Below are 25143 nucleotides of genomic sequence, written 5' to 3'. Positions count from 1 at the left end.
TTTCCTTTTTACGTCTCCTATTCCAAATTGTTTCTGAGGAAGAACTCAGTCAAAGGACCATTCTGGTATCTTTTTGTTTCCAAAGTTTACACAATATTTTTTTTTTTCTAATAAAGGCAGGTAAAATATGCTATTTCCCATGTTTCATTTCTGCCTCCTTGGTTAGATATAGATGGTTAGGGTACCTTTACTTTTGACCTTTCATTTACTTCCTACCAAAACACACACACACACAAAAAAAAAAAAACTAAAAGAGATTAAATAGAAAACGTGAAAATTAGACAAAATATATATAAAAATAGATCTCAAAATTTTGGACATCAGGCTGTGAAGGACATTGATCCCTGAACTGTTACATAATCCATGGAGCCAAACAAGTGCCTCAGCTTAATCCCTGGGCAAAGTTTCCAAGGTAGCAGAGACTCGGGCAAAGTCCATCTGCTTTCCTGATTTGAGGAGACAAATCTGGGAGTCTAGGGGAGCTAAGGTGGCTGGGGTTCACAATACTCAAAAGGGGAAAGAAGCATAGAGAGAGAATGTTGAGATCTATGGAAGATTCTCTTTGATTATTCACTTTAGAATGAGTCAACATATCCATTTGAGAAAAATATTTAAAGATCGAAAAGGACCTTCTGAATGGATTGGAAGAAACAATACTCAGAATTCACCCAGGTCAGAAATAGTTCCTACCCTAATAGTCTAAGTGGAGAATCTCATAATTCAGGAGTCATCGATTGGAATACTAAGAAAAGACTTGCCACAGGAGTGGGGAATAATTCACCCTCAATCGAATGGCTCTCAGATATTGTCTAAAAAAGCATGAAATAAAGACTTGAAAAGATCAGATTGTTTCCAGCTAACTTAATCACATCTCAGAACAATGGTCAAGAATACAAAAATAGCCAGTATCAAACAACATAAAATTCAAACATTTGATGTCAAATTAAAAACTGTATGTGTGCAAGTAATTAGGAAAACATAATTGATAATGAAGAAGAAAGCATTAATCAACTGAAACTGACACAAAGAAAGACATATGATAAAAATAGATAAGGACATTAAAAGAGTTATTGTAACCATGTCACATTGTTCAAAAACCTAGAGAAAACATTCAATGTGTTATTTAGGAAAAAATAAAGGCTTATATGCATACAAAGACATAAACAAATATTCATAGAAGTTTAATTTGTAATAGCTGAAACTTGGACGCAACCCAAATGTCCAACAGGTGAATACATGAACACATTGTAATACAGACAATAAACAGAATACTACTTAGCATTATAAAGGAATAAAGTATTGGTATACTGAACAACTTATATGAATCTCAAGATAATACAGCCATACCTCAGAGATATGGGTTCAATTCCAGATCACAACAATAAAGCAAATATCACAATAAAGCCACTCAACACAGATTTGTCAGCTCCCCAGTGCATATAAAATCTATATTTACAATAAACTGCAGCTTAATAGTGTGCATTATTTAATAGCATTATATCTAACAAAACAATGTAGTTAACAATTAAAAAATACCTTATTGCTGTCATCTAAACCTTTAGTGAGTTGTAATCTTTTTGTAATAGTAACGTCAAAGATTACAGATTTCCATGACAAACATAATAAGAATGATAGTAATAAACAATAAAACTTTGAAATATTGTGAGAATAACCAAAATGTGATACAGAGACACAAAGTGAGTAAATGTTGGAAAAATGGCATCTACAGATTTATTCAACTTGTACAATCCATGGTATCTGTGAAACATAGTAAAGTGAAGTACTGTAAAGCAAGGTGTGCCTGTATACTGAGTGAAAAAGTCAGACAAAGAAAACTGCATAGTGCATAATTCTGGTTATATTGGACTCTAGAAAAATGCGTACTAGTCTATAGTTACAGAAGAGAAATCAAATCAGTAGCTTTCTGGGGGTGGGAATGAATGGATGGAAAGAAAGGAAAGATTACACCTTTACATGCAGATGTTTATGGGTACTGAAGAGACATGTGACATTCACGGGGATATACATGTGTTAAAATGTATCACATTGCATATCTTAGACATTTATTGCATGTCAATGCTCCCTCAGTAAAACTTTTAAGAAGCAGTTTGAAGAAATCTTTCAGCAGTACAGTTAGTTTATCTAAATGAACACTTGAATTATTAGATTTTTTTCTACACATTTAAGTCACTGAAAATGTATCAGAATATTTATCCTTTCTAGTTTACTCCTTTAATCCAAAAATGAAAACAAAACAAGAACCTAATGGGGGTAACCATCATATATATATCTCTTTAACTATCACTCTTTATGTTTCTTCTACTTTATGTTATTTGTGACACAGACTCAGTAACAACCAGAGAGTTAAAAAATGATGAAACAGGTGGAGGAAGGATTCTCCTGGACTAGCTTCCTTTGTATTCAACTCCCTCTTTAAAGGTGCTTGTGTTTGGACCTTCACAGATGACATGATTGGAAGTAACTGAGATGGTTAATGCTAGAGTAAATATTGTTGACTTAATATAATAAAAATATTCACTTAACAACCATTTCCCTAGTAGTTTCCAGTTCTACAGGGCAGATATTTTGCTTATTAACTCAGATTTTTTAAATTAAATTGAATATAAATGAAAGAAGACTATGTTATCACTCAGGTTCTGACTTTATCACTAAGATTAGACATATACCACTTTAGCCTTAATTACTCTAATTCATCACATCCAAGGCACTTGTGAACATGACACACCCTTAAGAATAATTAAGAAACAAAATACTGCCAATTAAACTATAACATACCATCAATTGTAAAATATATCTAGGCTTCATATTTGTAAGCATTTTTTTCAATATATGCTTTTGAGTGTATTATACCTATGCTTTCTGTGGCTAAATGTAATAGTATTATATGAAGGTGGAGGAGGAAGATTTCTTCCCCTTTATTTCTGTGTAGGGAACCCTGATGCATGTTCTTCTATCAGACATGTTGAGGAAGCTACATTTCTCTGTAGGGATGTATAAAACTAGTGACCTGATTTCATAATGGATCTTCCTTTGAGAAAATGGCCATAAATAAGACATTCTAAAAGTTGTAACCAGATTGATTCGATCCCCAAAAGAAAAGTAGGGGCTAGAGGTGACCAAAAGTACTTATCACTTGCTTTTCTACTATGAAACAGCAGCTGACATATGTCCCCATTGAGAATCACTTTTTGCGTCTACTGGTTATCAGTTGAATTTATCCTCCAAACTAAAACATATTATTACAAAGATTTGACATGAAAACTATTCTGTACCACATAGCTACTAACAATAACAGTGACAGGAACAGAAAGTAGGTGTTGCTATATTGCATTAAAAAAAGAAAATAATAATAAAGAAAAAAAATGATGACAGAGGTTTAGCTGTCTTAACATTTTCTATCTTGAGATACTCTTTCTGCTGATTTAAATATTTATTCACATACACGTACATCCATACCCACATTTAAATGTTTCATTTGTACAGGCAACTCCGACTGCTTAATTGCATCATATCCTACCATGTGCATGTGACTCTATCACTGAAGATCAAGCACACAGCCAGGGACGATGAATGCAAATAGTATCAAATCAAAAGAGACACACTTTCTATTGTCATCTGAAATGGAAAATGCTTACATATAATGGAGAAACAAAAATTACCTAAGGCAAAAAGGCATGAGCTATAATTCAGAAGCAGTTTAATTATACATTGTACATGCAGATACATTTCATTTAATTGCATATTATATAGCACTATTATATTTGCAACACAGAAGTGAAGAATACAAAGTTGTAATGCTTTAACTTCAAGGTAATCTTTTCCAATAAATATTATTGCAAAGATAAATAAAAACTTAGTTAATATTACCTGTATGATAAAGGCATAGGAGATGGTGTTAAAAAGTACAATTTAAGTAACAGCCTTTTCCATGTGATTCACCCTCCCTACCTCAAATGAAGAGCATCTGTTTCCAAGTTTTAAAAATCACTAAAATTCCAAAGACAGAGATGGAATTATGTCTCTGGTTGCTCAGTTGGTAAGAGCTCAAATTTAAGCATGAACAAATAAGGGCTTCCCTGGTGGTTGAACTGTAAAGAATCTTCCTGTCAGTGCAGGAGACTCGGGTTCTATTCCTGGTTCAGAAAGATCCCAGATGCTGTGGAGCAACTAAGCCTGTGCACCACGACTATTGAGCTGGTGCTTTAGAGCCTGGGAGCTGCAACTACTGAGCCCATGGGCTACAACTACTGAAGCCCTTGCACCCTAGAGCTCCACATCAAGAGAAGCCACTGCAGTGAAAAGCCCGTGAACCTCAACTAAAGACTAACTCTGGCTTGTTACAACTAGAGAAAAGCCTGCACAGCAAACAAGACCCAGCACAGCCATAAATAGATAAAGACTTTTTTTTTTAATTAGTGAACAAATAAACTTTGTATGTAATCTTCAGTGTGCTATGTGTATGTCATTGACATCAGAGATATTAATATAAAGGAAAATTTTCTCCTCCATTAAGTATCAGGCAAAAAGACCAAAGACATTCAGATATGATGCATCCTCTGAATCTCAGGCTAAACCCTAAATTGAAAAGAAGACTTACACTAGAATTGATGGGGTTAGATAATCATAAAGATTTTCTGTTACTAGACCCTCGACTATGACTTCTAAATTTATGATTATTAAGGCTGAAAGGTTTCCCTAAAAAACCCAAAGGAAACCACAAACTTAAATACGTAATCATTAAAAGAAAGACTCTGTTTTTGGAAACTGTAGTCATGAGGTTATATAATGCTAAAAACCTTTATATTATAAAAACTTAATATCCCTCAATCAACTTTTGGTGGAAGAGGTTATTCTATGAAACTACAGGGAGATTCACCCAAAGTAAGGTTCTTGGATGTGTTTCTAAAAGAATCCAAGTATAAAGCTCAGTAATTTTGATATTATCTCTTGCTTTATGCTTTTGGTGTCTTGTCCTCTATACTAATATTCCTAATCACTGGGAAACTTAATACATCCAGAAAAATAGTTGCTTTGATAAAAATGGAAATTACTCTTAGCAACTGAAAAATGTTACAATAAGTTGGAAAGAGCATTAGTTTTAGAATCAGAAGACCTGGTCTGCTTCTACAGCACGTTAGCTGTGAGACCTTTAGCAGGTATGCAGTTTTTCTTGTAAGGCAGTTTAAGCATTCCTAAGCCAGCTCTGGAAGAATTAGAAATATGATGCCAGTTAACTGTGACTCCAAATGTGAGTAATAAATTGGTTCTGTGTCCCTAGAAATAGATGACACCTCTGAGAGCAAAAATAAATAAGTAAATAAAGCACTCTCATAGTTGGCACTGTGGAAGGAAGAATGTTGAAAATGTAAAGAATATCAAATGATGAAGCATCATATGATTAGTCTGGCCAGCTTGCCCAAGTGTCTTGGTCTAATCTTTCCCTGCAGGATCTCATTTTTCCATCTACAAACTGATAATAGGCTATGCAATCTTTAAGGTTCTTTCAGCACCCATTTCCTTTAGGTACCATCTGAAATGAGGATTTGTCCTTAACTTCAACAATACTGAAGCAACCAATAGCCCATAAGTGCAATTTTCTTGAATCCATATGTACCATTTCTCTATATCTAAACATTTATTGATTCCTAGACTCAATAACTAACTCCTATCCCCAGATCCTTCGTCAATCTAATGATTAAGTAATTTGAGTTTGATTTGATAGACAAATACCACACAACTCCAATTTATTTTTTAATTTCTGAAGTCGTTAGTGACTGGCAGTTTCAAATAAACAGTATTAATAAATCATCAATCTGTAACTAAAGAGCAGGTTCTTTGATGAACGTTTGCCGGTTGCAGGCTTTGGGGAGTCTCAGAGGAATATGTGTCATTCTCACAGTTACAATGTGACGGAAGAGGAGCCATTTGAGATGGTTAAAGACTGAGGAAAAGGGAACACAAACTACCACGAAAATGACTTTGTGAATTGATAACTGGTGCTTTTCTTATTTGCAATAAAAGTATAAAAAAGGAAAAAATTACTTAATGTCCTTGTTTCCTAATAGGCATTTGATGGAGTGTAACAAAAAATGATTTGTAAATGCTATGTGAAAGAGAGATGAGCAGGAACTAAAAGGGGCAGGAAATTGAATGTATTCTTCCCTCCCACCTCACCACCAGAGTTCAGATGAGTCTGGAAAGGTCATTCACATAATTATTACAGTAACTGGTTCAAGGCCTTTTGAGCACAGCTGATCCGCTTGTGTGTAAATGGCTGTGAAAGCAAGATAAGGAACATGTAAAATAAAGAAAAAAAATCTGCCTGTACTGCTATTAGCTTGCAGGATTGTCATAGTAGATAAGCCAATGTTGCTTTAAAGCATATGGCATCTTTATTACAGAATAACCCCAAGTTTGCCCTTGTATAAGGGGTCACTTAAGCATCAGTGACCAAATTTTAGTTTTTCATAGTTGGTGGCTGTGTGACATTATCTACTGATCTTTATGGGGTCTGCAAAAGGTCATATGGTGAAGTGAAATCTGACAAAAACCCGTAGCTAATATAATGTGGTCTGAATTTTCAGGGCCAAACACTTGAAAGGCATCTGGAGATTTCTGTCTGACCAAACCAAGGCAATAATATACCTCCTATTACAGATGACTGACCATATTCTCATATTTGGATTCCATTCAGTAAATATATTCAACACTTGCTGCATAGAAAAATATTCTAGGGATGCAAAACTTTAGCACTGTAGGCAGATACACACAGCTGACTCAATGGGGCAGGCTAAACAGTGATAGATGGTTGTTCATATGACTCCAAAGGATATATATCAAATCTCAAGTAAAACAGGTAGACATTAATGGAGAAGTGGCATTTGGCTTAAACCTTGAAAACTGAACAGGGATTGTGAGAGCAGGATATTTTAGACTGAGGGGTACAAGTTGCAGGATCACAGAAGAGGGATGTGTGTGGGGATGAGGTCCAGGAAGGGGTTGTTCATGGCTGATTAAAAGATGAGCTTGAAAATGTAAAGTGGAATTTGTGCTGGTTGTTAAATTACTATCTGTAGCTTCTTCCTCACTCTGCTTTGTGATACAAGGGCCAGGACTCTAGAAACCACATTTCTGTACTGCAAAGAGAAGGCTCTAGAAAGAGGCTGCAAGACTAGAGGAGGGAGAAAGGATGTGCTCTGTATTGCTCCCTCTGTGCTTGAGATTCCTGTGAATGGCACCTCAGTGAGGCATTCTTCCCTAAGCAGCAAAGGAATCTAGTTTGAGTTTTTCCAACACTTGTAGCTCCAGGTACATCACCTGGAAAACTTAGCTCCAACCCCTCGCTGGTGGAGGCTTCTCAGAAGTCTGGGTCCCAGAACGGTACCTCCAAACTTCTTAAATTTTAGTAATGGAACACTTCCGCAGCCAGAGAGATGGTAGCTACTTCTTGTACTTAATAACTCTCCATACTTCCAAGTTCTCATTTTGCTCTACATGACCTTGTTAACAACTTATACAGATCAGACTTACACACTGAGCACGATCACTTGAAAATAGCACCAGCTTTCTTTTTTTCCCTTTTCTAGTGCAGTTCTTTTTAAAAAAATCTTATTTTATATTAGAGTTCAATTGATTCATGATGTGTTAGTTTCAGGTGTACAGCAAAGTGATTCAGTAATGCATTAAGAAATAAAAAAGGAGGGAGACTGTGCTCTACCTCCCGAGGAATGAAAGGGCTTACAGGACGCTGTGGCAGGGCGCCCTGGCAAGCCCCCTCCCCCTCTACACAAACCTTTAAAAATTTGTCCAACAATTTCTGATTTAAGGCGACTACCCCACCTCCGCTTGCACCTCCCAGGGCCTAGGAATTCCCCAGTTTACATCCAAAGCCTCCCAGAGCATTGCCTAAGGCTGAAAAAGATTAAAAAAAATTTTTTTTCTTTTAAACAAAGGAGCTTTTAAAGAATACACAATATAAAGAGCCTGCTCCTTGCAGAAAACCCCTTCAGGGGGCCTCACGCAAGCAAAAAAAAAAAAAAAAGAGAGAGAGAGAGAGAGAGAAAAATAAAAAGAAAAAAATTGAAAAAGAAAAAGAAAAAAATAATAATCGTAATAAAAAAAAGGATTCTACAAATAAAAAAAGTTTCTCTTATGATCAAATGGGGCATTTTTGTCGGCGGTGTCCTGCTAAACAGAGACAGCAAGCCGTGCTAATCAACCTCAGGTGGCTTGGGACTGGACCTCCGTTCCACCACGGCAACAATATTAACCCCTGACATGCCAGTTGCTACGATTCCAACGGGAGTGGCTGGCCCCTACCTGAAAGCATTGTAAGATTTGTGCTGAGGCATAGCTCACTTTCTTTTCAAGAAATTTTTGGTGGTGCCTGGTGTAGTAGATTCTAATTATATTGAGAAATTAAAGTTTTGATCTCACCACTTACCAAAACTGTGCAAATTAATAAAGGTCAAAGAGTAACACAGCTTTTGCTTTTTACCTTATTATCAGATAGAAAAAAAACTTGACTTCTCAAGCTAGGAGCCACAAAGCATTTGGATCTAGTGATCTAGCCTTTTGGGTGCAGGAAATTACAGCTCCAAGGCCTTTAAAAGATCTTTTAATTCAAGGGAATAAAATGTCAAGGCTGAGTTATGAGCAGTTATTTAGGCTTTTCGACATTTAAGAGACCACACCTTTAATCTTTTGACTGCTGCTGCTGCTGAGTCACTTCAGTCGTGTCCGACTCTGTGCAACCCCATAGACGGCAGCCCACCAGGCTCCGCCATCCCTGGGATCTTCCAGGCAAGAACACTGGAGTGGATTGCCATTTCCTTCTCCAATGTATTAAAGTGAAAAGTGAAAGTGAAGTCGCTCAGTCGTGTCCGACTCCCGATATATTGTAGGGTTGTTTCCTCATATAGAGACTGCTAATATTCCAGAAAATAAAACTACTATTTTCTCCTTGTTATCTGATTTACAGAAAGAAATTAAACACAGAGATAAAAATATTTTGTGGGACATATTAGAGCCCATTCTGTCTTGCCCAGCCCTTTACATGAAGGAAATGCTTTGGCAGATGCATTGACTAATGTTATCGCTTTAAACTTATATAAAAAGTTGATAAGGCTAAAAATTCTCACAAAATTCACCATCAAAATTCACCTGGTTCAAGGTATAAATTTCATATCCCGGCCAGATGTGTTGCTAACTTGTCGGAGAGAGTATGCTTATATTTTTCCTCAGGACACAGATTCTCCAATTTGGATCCCAGACAGACTAATTTGTCAGGTAATATTCCCCAAAGACCAGGTTCACAGCGCGCGCACTCATTCACTCGGCCCCCCAGCCAGCTCTCGCCTCCACGCCACCAGCTGCGCCCCGCACCCTCCTCGCTGCACCCCGTGACCTAGAGCAAAGAAGTTTGTGAGTGAGGGCCAGAGAGGAAAGTGCACCTGCAAAGTGCCGTCCAGACCAGCGCAGCCCCACGGGCAAGAGGGAAACACCCTGAGCCCAAGCGGCGGCGGCTAGCCCAAGTCTGTGAACCCCGCCCCTCAGCCCTCAGTAGGTCCTGCGGCCTGCAGCCTGCCACTCGTGTTCTGCCTCCTGCTGCTGGGGACACTGCTCCCCCGGGCCGACGTCTGCAGCTGCTCCCTGGTGCACCCACAACAGGTGTTTTGCAATGCAAACATAGTGATCAGGGCCAAAGCGGTCAGTAAAAAAGATGTAGACCTAATATAGTAACTTGTGAACAATGTATATTTTTATCTTGTTTAAACCCTCAATATAATGTTTGTTCCTTTGTAGTGTTACAACATCCACCTTATCTTATGATGTAACCACTTATTGATATGATAATTATGGTCTATGATGATTTGTGGGCTTACTTATTTTAGGAATATCAGTTTTAATAGCAGCAATTACTTCTGTTACTGTGGCAGCAATATCATTGACTCAACAAGTGCATACTGCCCAATTTGTTGATACCATGTCTAAAAATGTTTCTCTAACTCTAGCAACACAGGAATCTATAGATAGAAAGTTGGAGATGAGGGCAGATGCCTTGGAGGAAGCAATAATGCATATTGGGACTGAGTTACAGGCTTTAAAAGTGAAAATGGCTCTGTCATGCCACGCTGATTACTGGTGGATATGTGTGACATCTTTGAAGGTAAACGAGACAGATTATGAATGGGAAAAAATTAAAAATCATATTTCAAGTGTTTGGAACAGCTCTGACATTGACCTGGACTTAGGGAAACTTCATAATCAAATACAGACCCTGGAACACTCTCGACTGGATTTTACCACCGCTGGAGCAGCTAATGACTTTTTTCACACCTTCTCTAACTTTATTTCTGGAAAAAACATTCTGTCTAATATCTTTAGTTATGCTGCTCTTGGTGCTCTAATTTTGCTTCTCATAATCATTCTTTCTTGTATTGTCAGGATTCTTCAGCAGAACATTCAGAAGCTCACGACTGAGCTGCATCTGGCTGTTTTAAGAAATAAAAAAGGGGGAGATGCCAGAAGCCAGCGTGAGGAACTCCGCCCATGGCAAAGGTCATGAGGAAGGAGGCTCGGCATACACAAAGGCGGGATCAAGCCTCAGGAGTCCCCCTGGAAATTCTTGAGCATCTACCCCAAAAACCAGAGTCTGCCTACTTTACTGCTTTGTGCTCTCACCTACACCTCTGACTTTACGGGGGGCTGTCCCCCACCACCTCTCTCTGAAAAAGAGTTAACTTACAGCTCCAGTTAATAAAGTTCCTGGGTGTGATAAGAGTGTTTCAACCTACAAACTCCTTTGGAAGTCCTCTAGCCTTCCTGAAAATGTTCTTCCGGCCACATGTGATTGTTCACAGCCTTCCAACCGTGAGAGGCATGAGATGTTCTAAACTGTCTAAATATAGATTCCTTTGAGCAGTTAAAAGATTGATTAGAAATTGTATTGGTGAAGGGTTTTTCACTTGTTGTGCCAATGTTTGCTGCTAAGTTTCCATATCCCTTACCTACTGTGTCCCTGGGTGTGTATTGATTAATGTAATTGTTGTATAGGAATGTAAGTAGTAGCTTTAATGTTTGTAACCTTGGAACCTTGAGTTAATTCTTTTCTTTTTATAGCCCACCACACCTTTGCCCTAAAGGAATGCAACTTTATCTAATGCTTTCGGAGGGTGGTGCCTAACTTTAGAATAATCACCTTTAGAGAAAAATATGTTTTCTGAAGAAAGGGTCATAAAATGTTAACAGGCCTCCTGGCCAGAAGATGATGTAAATCACCTAAACTTTTGCATATGATAAGTTTGCAGGAAGAAAGCCTGGCTTTGATTAGGATCAAGGACTGCTGTCCTTGCATGACTCTACCCCTTCCTCCATTATCCTCTATGCACAACTTAAGGTATAAAAACTACTTTGGAAAATAAAGTGCAGGCCTTGTTCACCAAAACTTGGTCTCCCCATGTCGTTCTTTCTCTCACCTTCTGGCTGAATTCCCATCTGGAGCGTGGAGGCTTGCCAAGCCTACTAATTTTGCCTGGGCTTCTAAGATCTGACCAGGGAGGCCTTAGTGTCTCCTCTCCTTCGGGAGAATGGGAGGATGCCTGCAGCCTACGTAGGTGATGCAAATTCCTTGTCTGGAATTTTATTGGCTTTCCACGTAAACCAAGTTATTCAGCCTCTTTTCTGGGCTGAATTTTCCTACTGAGCTATCCTTATTCTATTACTCTTTATATCTCTAATTAATATTTAATTAAAGCTATCGTATCCAGTTCGCCGACGCCATCCCCACTTCGAATTCCCTGGATCCACTGGGGCTGGACCCCGGCAAGTGGTGCCCGAACAGGGACATGCATGCGTGTCCAGTCACTTCAGTCATGTCCAACTCTTTGTGACCCTGTTACAGACTGTAGTCAACCAGGCTCCTCTGTCCACGGGATTCTCCAGGCAAGAATACTAGAGTGGGCTGCCATGCCCTCCTTCAGGGAGTCTTCCCTACCCAAGGATTGAACCAGCGTTTCTGATGTCTGCTGCATTGGCAGGCGGGTTCTTTACTGCTAGCACTGTTAGGGGAAACACACTGATTGAAATCGCCCACCCTGGCCAGGCACCATAGTAACTATTTGCATGAATTGTTTTATGACAGAAGATCCTGTAAGGAATAAGGAACAAATAAGCCACCACCAACCGGAAGAGTTCAGGAAAGGTGGAAAGGAGACACCGTGTGCCTGTCCACTTCCCAGAATCCCTCTTGCTATCATCCATGTTGGCTGAGCGATGCGTGCGTCACCAGGAAAGATTCTGAATTAGAATGATTGGCCAAAGACTACCTGGAAACTAATCCCATCACCATAAAACCCAAGACTGCGAGCCACGCAGCAGAGCTGTTCTCCTGGGTTCTCTTACCCTGCTGCTCTCCACCCAGGTGCCCTTTACCAATAAAATCTCTTGGTTTGTCAGCAGATGTGTCTCCTCGGACAATTCATTTCTGAGTGTTAGACAAGAGCCCAGTTTCAGGCCCTAGAAGGGGTCCCCCTTCCTGCAACAGTACCACCTGGGAAGCCCTAATACATATACATATATCTATTCTTTTTCAGATTCTTTTCCCATATAGGTTAGTACAGAATATTGAGTAGAGCTCCCTCTGCTATATGGTGGATATTTGCTATTTATTTTACATATAGTAGTGCATATATGTTGGGGCTTCACAGTGGTAGGGGCTTCACTAGCGGTAAAGAACCCACCTGTCAATGCAGGTAGACATAAGAGATTTGGGTTTGATCCCTTGGTCAGGAAGATCCCCTAGAGGAGGGCATGGAAACCCACTCCAGTATTCTCGCTTGGAGAATCCCATGGACAGAGGAACCTGGCAAGCTGCAGTCCATAGCGTCACAAGGGGTCAGACATGACTGAAGCAATTTAGCTCGCATGCATGCAGTGTGTATATGTTAATCTGAAACTCTTAATTTATCCCTCTCCTCCTCCAGCCTTTCCCCTCTGGTAACCATAAATTTGTTTTCTAAGTCTGTGAGTCTGTTTCTGTTTGGTAAATAAATTTATTTGTATCACTTTTTTAGATTCCACATGTAAGTGTCATCATATGGTATTTTTCTTTCTCTGTCTAACTTAGTATGATAATCTCTAGGCACACCATATTTAGAGATAACGTTGAAATGAAATATTCATTAGGGTCCTAAGAGAGTCCTTACTTGCATTGTCCTTTAACCTTTTTTCTCTCATTTCCTTTCAAAAGTACTGTGTCCAGTGTTTAAAAGCCAACCTGGGAAATATCAAAGGCAGTGCTTCTTTCCAAACTAAAGTCATGAAGCTTAATGCTGAGTAAGAAAAGGCAACACCCTTCATTTCTATTTCCCCCACATGCCACCAACCACTTTAAAACGTTGTATAGTAATGTAGTTGCCAAAAGGCAGCCAATTAAGTCTGCCTGACTCTAACCTTCTACTCTTAATAATTCAGTCTGAGTGGGCAGATGAGTGGCAGGCAAAAGAGAAGGTTTAAAATGTTCATTTCCAACCCTGATCAGTACCATTTCTCTCCTTTCAGAAAACATTGCACCTAAAGTGTTAGAAGACAGACAGATCTTATTTTGTTATTGCAGCAGTGTGGGGAAAAAGCTTCTAAGCTTCTACTGCCTCTCTGATAGCCCGTTTGCCTTTTAATAACTTTTTTAAACACTTCTACATTATACTTATTCTAATTTCGCTGGTTTTGTCCCATATTGTTGGAATTTCTCCCTCTCCCCACTTTGGTGAAACTGGAGAACAGCTTGTGGTGATCTCTTGATAATAATCTTCCATATGTCTAAAACAGCCTTTTCTTTCCAAAGTGATTAATTCACCTCCCCATTTTTACACTTTGCTGTATTTCCCAAGCCTTACACACCTTTGTTTCCCAGTGGATCCTCTTTAAACATTTCCCATTTCCCACCCTCCTGGGGGAAATCATACCTTTGCTGAACTAAACAATACTAAACATATCATGTGACAGTCACTTCATGCATTCTCTCTGTACTCAGTGTTGTATAATTCTATTTGCAGAGAGATTTCCAAGGTGGTATAAATAGCACTCTCCTGTTGTATTCTTTTGCAGTAGCTTATAGAAAAACCATATGATTTTTTAAAAGTTCAGATTTAAGTAGAGATTTCTTTAGAAGCAAACTAACAGCTTACAACTTTACTATTGGCTTTTAAAAGTTTATTAAGGGGTGCTTTTGTTTTTATAAAATATGTTTCTTTTCCATAAAGTGGGCATTTTTAATTGAAGTGTGGTTGATTTACAAACTTGTGTCAATTTCTGCTGTACAGCAAAGTGATTCAGTGATACACACACATATATCAGATTAGATCAGTCGCTCAGTCGTGTCCGACTCTTTGTGACCCCATGAATTGCAGCACGCCAGGCCTCCCTGTCCATCACCAACTCCCGGAGTTCACTGAGACTCACGTCCATCAAGTCAGTGATGCCATCCAGCCATCTCATCCTCTGTCGTCCCCTTCTCCTCCTGCCCCCAATCCCTCCCAGCATCAGAGTCTTAGGTACACATTAAAAATATCCTTTTTCATTATCCTATTTCATTTAATCATAGGACATTGGATGTAGTTCCCTGTGCTATATAGTAGTATCTTGTCACTTATCCATTCTATACCAAACAGCTTGCTTCTGATGCTTCCAAACTCCCACCCCATCCTCTCTCCTCCCCCTCCCCCTTGGCCACCATCAGTCTGTCCTCACTGTCTGTGAGTCTGTTTGTTTTTCATAAATAAGCTCATTTGTGTCATGCTTTAGATTTCACATTATAAGTGAGATCATATGGCATTTCTTTTTATTTTTCAGATTTTTATTGGAGTATAGTTTAACATACTATAGGAGTGTGTATATATATATATATATATGTATACACACACACACACATATATATCAGATCAGATCAGATCAGTCGCTCAGTCATGTCCAACTCTTTGTGACCCCATGAATCACAGCACGCCAGGCCTCCCTGTCCATCACCAACTCCAGGAGTTCACTGAGACTCACATCCATCGAGTCAGTGATGCAATCCAGCCATCTCATCCTCTGTCGTCCCCATGGAGTATATATGTATATATACATACACACACACACACTTTTGGAGTATAGTGTAACACAGCTTTACAATGTTGTGTTAGTTTCAGGTGTACAACAAAGTGAATCAGTTATACATATACATATATCCACTCTTTTTTAGATTCATTTCCCATATAGGTCACCACAGAGTATTGAGTAGAGTTCCCATTGCTATGTAGTAGGTCTTTATTAGTTATCCATTTTATATATAGTAGTGAGTATATCACAATCCCAATTGACTTTTTATTTAACTTCAAATTAGACAGGTTGGTGAATATGTGTGATACTAAGATACAGTAAACTTTGGTAATCTAAAATAATTTGCCTTTCTGCTATTTTCCTTCAAGAACACAGAAAATGTTATTAGTTTATATATCTTTAAATTATCTTTTTTATTTATTTGTTTTTTAATTGAAGGATAATTGCTTTACAGAATTTTGCTGTTTTCTGTCAAACCTCAACATGAATCAGCCATAAGTATAGATATATATCCCCTCCTTTTTGAACTTCCCTCCCATCTCCCTCCCCACCCCACCCCTCTAGGTGGAAACAGAGCCCCTGTTTGAGTTTCCTGAGACATGCAGCAAATTCCTGTTGGCTATCTATTTTCCATATGGTAATGTAAGTTTCCATGTGCAACTATAGCTGTATTAATTTACATACTCTAAGTTGCAATAATTGAATGTGTTTAGGGACAAATTATGTAAAGAGGTAAATGTACTTTTCAAAAAGAGTAAGAACATAGCATTTTTCTTTGTGAACAGTGGTGGAAGTGTATTTGGTGTAAGTTTAGAAAATAAAGTATATTATTTATTATCTATTAATAAAAAGCATACTGGATTAAGTGGGCATATAGCTTTCAGAGTTCATCTTTTCCTTCAAAAATTATTTCCTGAGTGCTGTGTGCCAGGCACTGTGGTAGGCGTTGGAAATACACAAGTGAAGACTGCAATCAGGATCCCTGCCCTCACTAGGCTTAAAACTTAATGATGGGTACTTGCTGGTTATTCTGTTTGTCTCCCTTGCTGGTCACCCTCATCTTCCCTCAGAATCTCTGCCTTCCTTTTGTATTGCCAACTGCATTCTCTGGGCTTGCAGGCTGGCTTCTAGTTGCCTTTCAGTCATGAACTCAGAAGGAGAAGATCAGAATGCACAAAGAAAAAGTCAGGATATGAATTTCCTGCTCCTTTCCTCAGCTATGTTCATCTAATACATCTCTGCACAGCTATAGCTATTGTAGAGTCGCCCCCAGACAACACCGTATCTTCAGGTCTCTGTGCTTCTGGTGACACTATCTTCCACCCTTGCTCATTTTGGCTTCAGGATGAGAATAACTTCTTGCTATCACTAGTCTGCAGATACTTCAGTTTTTTTCTTAGTTCTCTTGGATCTTCAATTTATGCCTAAATTCTTTTGAGTTATCTGAGTCTTTGCAGTTGGATTCCTGACTGATAAAGTGATTTTTTTTTTTTTTTTTATGTAGTGAAACACATATGTGGATACTTTAAAACTGTGTTAAGTTTGATGAAGAAAAATACAAGATTTAGATACAGAGTAATGGGTGTGAGTTATATACTTCAAGTATTGTAGATGAACTCTTAGAAGATGATGTTTAAGTTGAGGTCAGAGAATGAGTGGGGGCCTGGAGAAAACAAGGGCAAAGCCCATGAGATAGAATAGAGCTCAATATGCTCCATGCAAGAATTTGGTTGTCATAGTCTATGGGGAACATTTGGTTAAACTACTCTATGTGGACAGACTGAGGGGCAAATTAGCTTGAGTGGCAAGGTGCTGATTGATATCTAGTGACAGGTACTGAAGATTTTGGAAAGACAAAGGTATACCAGGGAATCTTGTACTTATTAAAGTGGGATGCAGCTCAGGTGAGCTGTAGGAATAAAGCAGATGCTCAGGTATTAATTTGAATTGCTGTGATCCTGTTGAGATGCAAAGATGATCTATTCCACATGATAATGTGCTCTACAGAAATTAACATATGTAAAGATGCTATTTCTTTGATCTTATTTACTTTCAACAGAGTGGTAAATTAGTCTTTAGGTAGGGATAAATCTCTTCATAGCATGTTCTTTTTCTTTATTCCATAATTGTGACACTTCACATGAAGAATAGGCAGCAGAGACCTTCTAGACAGTCTGTGTGCTTTGTTCACCTTCCTACATATTTATTTATTTTCATGGGGAAAGAGGGACTAACAAAGAAGGAGTGGAGAAACTGAAGAAAATATAGTATTAAAAGAACTTAATTTGGCAGTTAGATCCAGCCTAGAATGAAATGGACTTTACAGATCAATTTACTAAGCATATTTCAAGACTTCCGAAAGCAAACATATCAAATTTATTAAATAAGCCTGCCTGGGGAAATATCCCATATTGCTTTTTCTCTATAAATCTAGTTCTTGAATTTGTTTTACGGTATGACCTCCTTTCGTCTGTGGCTTTAGTGCAAATTCTGACATTTAAAAATTATTTAACTGTAGGATATACTAAAACCTTTGACATCAAGCCAATATAATTATTTTTGTATTTATCAGAATTGAGCAGTTCACTTGGGTCATTTTCAAGCATACTTGACACCACAACTTTGGAAAATGATGAAAAACATGACTTTTAAGGTAGTATTTAATTATTAATATATGTGCGCTTGGGAATCTTCCTTGGATATCTGCCAAGTAACTCCTGGATGAATTTTAAGTTATTGAAATATACTTCCTCTTACAGGCATTTTTGGTGGACTGCTCAACACTTTTGATGGACCAAACAACAATCTATTTTGTTTTTAATTGACTATGATCTGACTCCTATTTAGATTTAAACAGAATTGCATGTTACCTCAAATAGTTTTAATATTAGAAAACATGGTGATTACTATTGTTATGCTCTAAAACACCTTTTATTGGCAGAATTTTTCATATTTACTAAGATTTTCACACCCACAGACTAAGCCTACTACAAATATATTTATAGAGCATGTTTTATTTCCAAGTATGTTATATTTACGCTGTGGGAGTTTGCTCACCATGAGTGAAGTTGAATGATTAGTAACTCTGATAGAGATGCATTTATGCAAATTATAATTATAGAGTCTAGAAAGGACTCTGAGGTCTTATCACCATAAAAAAATAAAACAGCAACACTCTATTTAAAATAAATCATAATACTCTAATCAAATATAATCAAAATCTCACTCCTGTTTTTATGCTCAATATTTTTATTGTAAACATCATTGACAAGTGATTATACATTGTGAGATTTTACATCTCCGAAATAGAATCATTAAGCATAGCAGGCATTAGAGTGTGGTATAAATCATCTTCCTGATTGGGGAATAATAGCATGTTGTACATATTGACAGCTGATGCTATTGTTATCATTATTCCAGAAGAGATTAAAGCAATCTGTTGGACCAGTGTGACTATTATCTTTGTGATTTTTATACTCTTGCCTTATTATATCTTGTCAGAATATATATCTTTTACATAGGGAGAGGATAGGACCTCATCCCTTTTTTATTTACATCATTGCTGCATAAAATTTAAGAATGATACTGAAATTTTAAGACAAGTAAGCAAAGACATGTGAAGCTCTTCTTTTATTACATTTCCTTTATGTTAAAATAGCAAAATTATATACATTATTGCTCAGAGAAATGACCAAAGAGATAATTATAATTGGTTACTTCATCAATTCCCACTTGCCTTTTTTTAAAAAAATGAATAGCCACCAAGGAGCTTCAAGGTTTAATTCAAGGAAAATAAAATCTAGCAAAGTAAGTGATATAAAAATAAGACATGTCACATTTTAATAAACAATTGTGTCTAATTATAGAAGTATGTGTACTTACTTGCCAAGTGCAAAGCACTCCATCTTAACAGTTGTTCCCTTAGCAGCTGTAACCGTGAAAGGGAAATGGACCTCAATTTTCGGCTCATATTCTCCCATCACACCTGGGAAACAAAGAATAGTCTTTAAACATTAAATGAAGGTCACAATTTATTTCCAGTTCTGGAGATGTTACATTGAAAAACACTGTGTTGTCCATATCTGTCTGAAGACGGCTAAATTTTTGATGCATTGAAATAAGACGTGCACACAGACTTAAATTATGATGAAATTCTAATCTATCTTTAAGGACTGGATTGCATGTATATTCAATACCCTTTAAAATAATAATTATTGAAAGTGCCAATCAACTGGTAGTTTAGCTACTGATTATATTTCAGAGTAAATAAGTAACTATGAACAAATCCCATGGTAAATAATAGTGTTGTTGTTGTTGTTGTTTTAATAAATAAAGGCCTCAGAACTTTGTCATTGTCAGGTAAACGAATGCTTGTTAAGTCAACATATATTTATTGAATATTTATTAAATATCTATAACGTGCATACGGAGAAGGCAATGGCACCCCACTCCAGTACTCTTGCCTGGAAAATCCCATGGACGGAGGAGCCTGGTAGGCTGCAATCCATGGGGTTGCTAAGAGTCGGACACGACTGAGCGAATTCACTTTCACTTTTCACTTTCATGCATTGGAGAAGGAAATGGCAACCCACTCCAGTGTTCTTGCCTGGAGAATCCCAAGGAAGGCGGAGCCTGGTGGGCTGCCGTCTATGGGGTCGCACAGAGTCGGACACGACTGAAGCGACTTAGCAGCAGCAGCAGCAGCATAATGTTCATACATTCTGTTAGGCATTGTGGGAGATACAAAGATGAATTATCCATGGGTTGTGCTCTCAAGCATTCAAGTGTATTTTTAAAAAGCAAGTGTATTCTTAAAAAAAGAAACAGTATATACTCAAGGGTAGGAGAAGAATGGGGCTTCTCTGGTGGTGCAGCATAAAGAATCTGCCTGCCAATGCAGGAGATGCAGGTTCAATCAATGTGTCGGAATCTCCTGGAGAGGGAAATTGCACCCATTCCAGTATTCTCGCCTAGAAAATTCCATGGACAGAGGAGCCTAGCGAGCTACAGTGAGGTCTTCTGTTCATGAGGTCGCAAAGAGTCGGACATACTAAGGATCACAAGCACCGGAGAGAGGAGTTATACATCCAAATCATTGTAATGTAAGATAGAAAGTGATGTTAAACTGTTAGTCACTCAGTCGGTGTCTGTTTCTTTGTGACCCGGTAGACTGTAGCCTGCCAGGCTCCTCTGGCCATAGAATTCTCCAGGCAAGAATACTGGAGTGGGGAGCGATTCCCTTCTCCAGGGGATCTTTCCAACCCAGGGACCGAACCTGGGTCTCCTGCATTGTAGGAAGATTCTTTACATCTGAGGCATCAGGGAAGCCCAGAAGGTGATAAGGGCCCTGAATGAGGTATCTTGAAAGTATGTGCGTTTGAGGGAATTATATCAATAGTAAGCATTTGTACAGTGAGAGAAAGATAGGAGAAAGTAAATGGAACTGGAGGAACAATGACAAAGAGATCAGAAACCACCAGGAATAGGAATATCAGTTTCTCTGGCTTCTTTATTTGTGAAGGGAAGTAATACTAGGCAAATTTAGAAATACAAATGGAGTCAAAAAACTAGAGGACCTTGATTATCAGAGTAAGGCATTCAAACTTTAATCTATAAGTAATTTAGAGTCATTGGGGTTTCAAATAGGAGACTGGCAATTTGTGTATATTTACTGGAATTGGAGCAGAGAACAGTAGATCAATTATATTGCTTCAATAATACAAGTTAGAAGTAATGAAAACCTGGACTTGAGTTATATAGCAAAAAAGGAGAAGAGGCATTAGAATGAGAAAATTAAAAAAAAATAAAAAAGACTTGAACTTGGCACACAATAGGGGTCCTGGTGAAAACGTTGTGGGCCTCATCAATAATAACACTAAGATTTCCAGCTTGGGAAAGAGGTTGAGTGATGCAAGTAAAAGAAAAAAGGACATAGCTATGGTGGGACAGCTGACTTTCATTTCAGGAGTATCATCTTTGATGCCCATATAATATGCATCATAATGTGAGAGGACGAAGCTGGTGGTAAGTTTGGGCAGGTGATATGCACTTAATGTCATCACTCACAGGTGGCGGTTAAAGCCATGAGCTTGGAGAGTGTTTTCACAGATCAGAGAACAGTATGCTATAAGAGTCACTTTGCTGTACAACAGAAATCAGCACAATATTGCAAATCAACTATACTTCAGTTTAAAAAAATGAACTAGTGATGACTCCAGTGATTGTGCTCTCTGTTAGTCTTGGAGCTAATTTACTCCAAAAATAATTTTTAGCAATCCCACAGAGGACACAATTATGATTGAGCACAGATGCCTCTCTAAGGAGTGTTTGTGTGCATATTTTGGCATGTCTCTCTTCAAAGGCATACGTGTACATAGAGATCTGTGTATGTGTATAGCTCTATGTGTAATTCCTTGGTGTGTGGGGGATGAGAAAAGAGAGAAAAGAAAGAAACTCAGACAGAGGAAGAAATAATACCATAAGATATGAAGGCAAGATGCACTGGACATGCAAAGGGGGAAATGGCCACCATTAGCAAAAAAAAAAAAAAAAAAAACACCAAAAAAAACCTTTATATTTTATATAAACTTTATATTCATTTTTATTATTATTATTTAAATTTTTAAATTTGAGATGGTCTTTGAAGGAAGAATGTGGACAACTTTAGATAGAAAGTGTTTAAGCTCACTGTGAAGATTATCTCAGCTTTTTTTTTTTTAAGTAGATTTTTGCAAAGCGATCATTGAGGAAATATCACCGATTTTTCATCAAGCTTGTGGACACTGGCTTTGTTTAAAACTAGACTTTGGCATCTCTGATGTGTCAGTGGCCTCTGTGACACTCTTTCTAATCTTTAAACTGAGGGAACAGAACTACCATTAATGTAATGTGCTGCTCTGTCAGGCTAATTCCCCCGATTCCTTCCAAGTCTAATGTTCCCTGAGCACCAGAAGCCCGGCATATACCTAGGGAACTAAGCGGTCAGTTCTACAACATCACTCAGAACAGATGTTTAAGAACGTCTTCTCCATCTTTCTCAATAATGTTTTTCTCTTCAAACTTTTTTCTTAGATCATTCTGCCCTGCCCACATATATTTCTACTTCCTTTCTTTTACATTTTTATATTTTTCTTTTTTCTTATATATTTCCTGATGGAAGTATTTGGCCTGCTGGTGATAACTGGCTGAGTGTATCCAATGATGAGGGGTTTATCTTCAATGTCCTAATACTTGGAAGTCCCCATATAAAGACTCCCAGGCATCCTGAGAAGGCAATGGCACCCCACTCCAGTACTCTTGCCTGGAAAATCCCATGGACGGAGGAGCCTGGTAGGCTGCAGTCCACGGGGTCGCTAAGAGTCGGACACGACTGAGCAACTTCACTTTCACTTTTCATTTTCATGCATTGGAGAAGGAAATGGCAACCCACTCCAGTGTTCTTGCTTGGAGAATCCCAGGGATGGGGGAGCCTGGTGGTTGCCGTCTATGGGGTCACACAGAGTCGGACACAACTGAAGTGACTTAGCAGTAGCAGCTGCAGGCAACCTATTCAGTGGTTACCTTTGACTGCCTGCCTGAAGCAGTCCCTGAAGTCAGCTTGTGATCTTCCCATCCCCTCTTAACACTGATTCTGTAGTATTCTTGTTCCTGTCTGTCAGTCTGATGATTTAACAATACATGATTTACCATGATGCCTATTAAACTTAATGCCCTACTTGCAGAGTTCACTGTGAGTGTCGGAAGTTGCTGAGTTCCATAGAATGTTGTATAAAGGCAGTGAAAGTCAGACTGAATTTAGAAAATATTTCTGTACAATTATTTGTAGCACATTGTTTAAAGACATCTCAGAAGAACCTGAATCTCCAAACTTCAGCAATTTTTTTGATTATTTTTTTCCTACCCTAACTAAAATTTCCCTTTATAATCCATTTTAATAATATTTTGGCATTTTTTTCATTAAAGAATGTCTAATAATTGTACAACATTTCAGACCCTTCAAGACTTGGATCTGCCTCTAAATAATACCAAGGTTATTACTGACATGATGGGCTAATAGGAGCCAGATACATGTCTTCTCTCAATTCTCTTCCAGATAATGTTTGTGAGTTGCAAAGAAGATATTATTTTATAGTTTCAATTCTTAAGGGTGACTCTAAAGAAAGGCACTCCTCATCGTATTTAAGAAATAATTTTTGTCCATGTAGAGGCTTCTGGTGTTCCTTAAATGATTCCTGTACAGCCAAACACATTATTAAGCCTCACTCTAGGGCCCAGGGGGTTTGTTAACATCTGAACTGGAGAGTCCCAAACAGGATAAACCCAAGGCAAAACACCCCAAGACACATATTAACCAAATTAACAAAGATCAAACACAAAGAACAAATATTAAAAGCAGCAAGGGAAAAACAACAAATAACACACAAGGGAATTCCCATAACAATAACAGCTGATCTTTAATAGAAACTCTTCAAGCCAGGAGGGAATGGCAAGACATATTTAAAATGATGAAAGAAAATAACCTACAGCCCAGATTATTGTACCCAGCAAGGATCTCATTCAAATATGAAGGAGAAATCAAAAGCTTTTCAGACAAGCAAAAGCTGAGAGAATTCTGCACCACCAAACCAGCTCTCCAAGAAATACTAAAGGATATTCTCTAGACAGGAAACACAAAAACGGTGTATAAATTCAAACCCAAAACAATAAAGTAAATGGCAACGGGATCATACTTATCAGTAATTATCTTAAACGTAAATGGGTTGAATGGCCCAACCAAAAGACAAAGACTGGCTGAATGGATACAAAAACAAGACCACCACATATGTTGTCTACAAGAGACCCACCTCAAAACAGGGGACACATACAGACTGAAAGTGAAGGGCTGGAAAAAGATTTTCCATGCAAATAGGGACCAAAAGAAAGCAGGAGTAGCAATACTCATATCAGATAAAATAGACTTTAAAACAAAGGCTGTGAAAAGAGACAAAGAAGGTCACTACATAATGATCAAAGGATCAATCCAAGAAGAAGATATAACAATTATAAATATATATGCACCCAACATGGGAGCACCGCAATATGTAAGACAAATGCTAACAAGTATGAAAGGAGAAATTAACAATAACACAATAATAGTGGGAGACTTTAATACCCCACTCACACCTATGGATAGATCAACTAAACAGAAAATTAACAAGGAAACACAAACTTTAAACGATACAATAGACCAGTTAGACCTAATTGATATCTATAGGACATTTCACCCCAAAATAATGAATTTCACCTTTTTCTCAAGCGCACATGGAACCTTCTCCAGGATAGATCACATCCTGGGCCATAAATCTAGCCTTGGTAAATTCAAAAAAATTGAAATCTTTCCAAGCATCTTTTCTGACCACAATGCAGTAAGATTAGATCTCATTATAGGAGAAAAACTATTAAAAATTCCAACATATGGAGGCTGAACAACATGCTGCTGAATAACCAACAAATCACAGAAGAAATCAAAAAAGAAATTTTGCATAGAAATGAATGAAAATGAATACACAAGAACCCAAAACCTGTGGGACACTTTAAAAGCAGTCCTAAGGGGAAAGTTCATAGCAATACAGGCATACCTCAAGAAACAAGAAAAAAGTCAAATAAACAACCTAACTCTACACCTAAAGCAACTAGAAAAGGAAGAAATGAAGAACCCCAGGGTTAGTAGAAGGAAAGAAATCTTAAAAATTAGGGCAGAAATAAATGCAAAAGAAACAAAAGAGACCATAGCAAAAATCAACAAAGCCAAAAGCTGGTTTCTGAAAGGATAAATAAAATTGACAAACCATTAGCCAGACTCATCAAGAAACAAAGGGAGAAAAATCAAATCAATAAATTTAGAAATGAAAATGGAGAGATCACAACAGACAAGACAGAAATACAAAAGATCATAAGAGACTACTATCAACAATTATATGCCAGTAAAATGGACAACGTGGACGAAATGGACAAATTATTAGAAAAGTACAACTTTCCAAAACTGGA

At 37.9% G+C, this 25143-nt stretch overlaps 1 protein-coding gene across 4 annotated transcripts in view; it reads right to left on the bottom strand.

Annotated features, from left to right (window-relative positions):
• CNTN5 (contactin 5) overlaps window positions 1-25143 on the bottom strand; it is a 1679852-nt gene that overhangs the window by 387566 nt on the left and 1267143 nt on the right. For all 4 annotated transcript variants that reach the window (XM_027563907.1, XM_027563903.1, XM_027563906.1 and 1 more), the window contains one exon: window positions 19000-19102. In XM_027563907.1, coding sequence (XP_027419708.1) covers window positions 19000-19102 — 103 coding nt within the window. The remainder of the gene's footprint in view (window positions 1-18999; window positions 19103-25143) is intronic.

This window comes from Bos indicus x Bos taurus, chromosome 15, assembly GCF_003369695.1.
Source record: "Bos indicus x Bos taurus breed Angus x Brahman F1 hybrid chromosome 15, Bos_hybrid_MaternalHap_v2.0, whole genome shotgun sequence".
NCBI lineage: Eukaryota > Metazoa > Chordata > Mammalia > Artiodactyla > Bovidae > Bos > Bos indicus x Bos taurus.
This window is presented reverse-complemented; position numbering and strand designations above follow the sequence as displayed.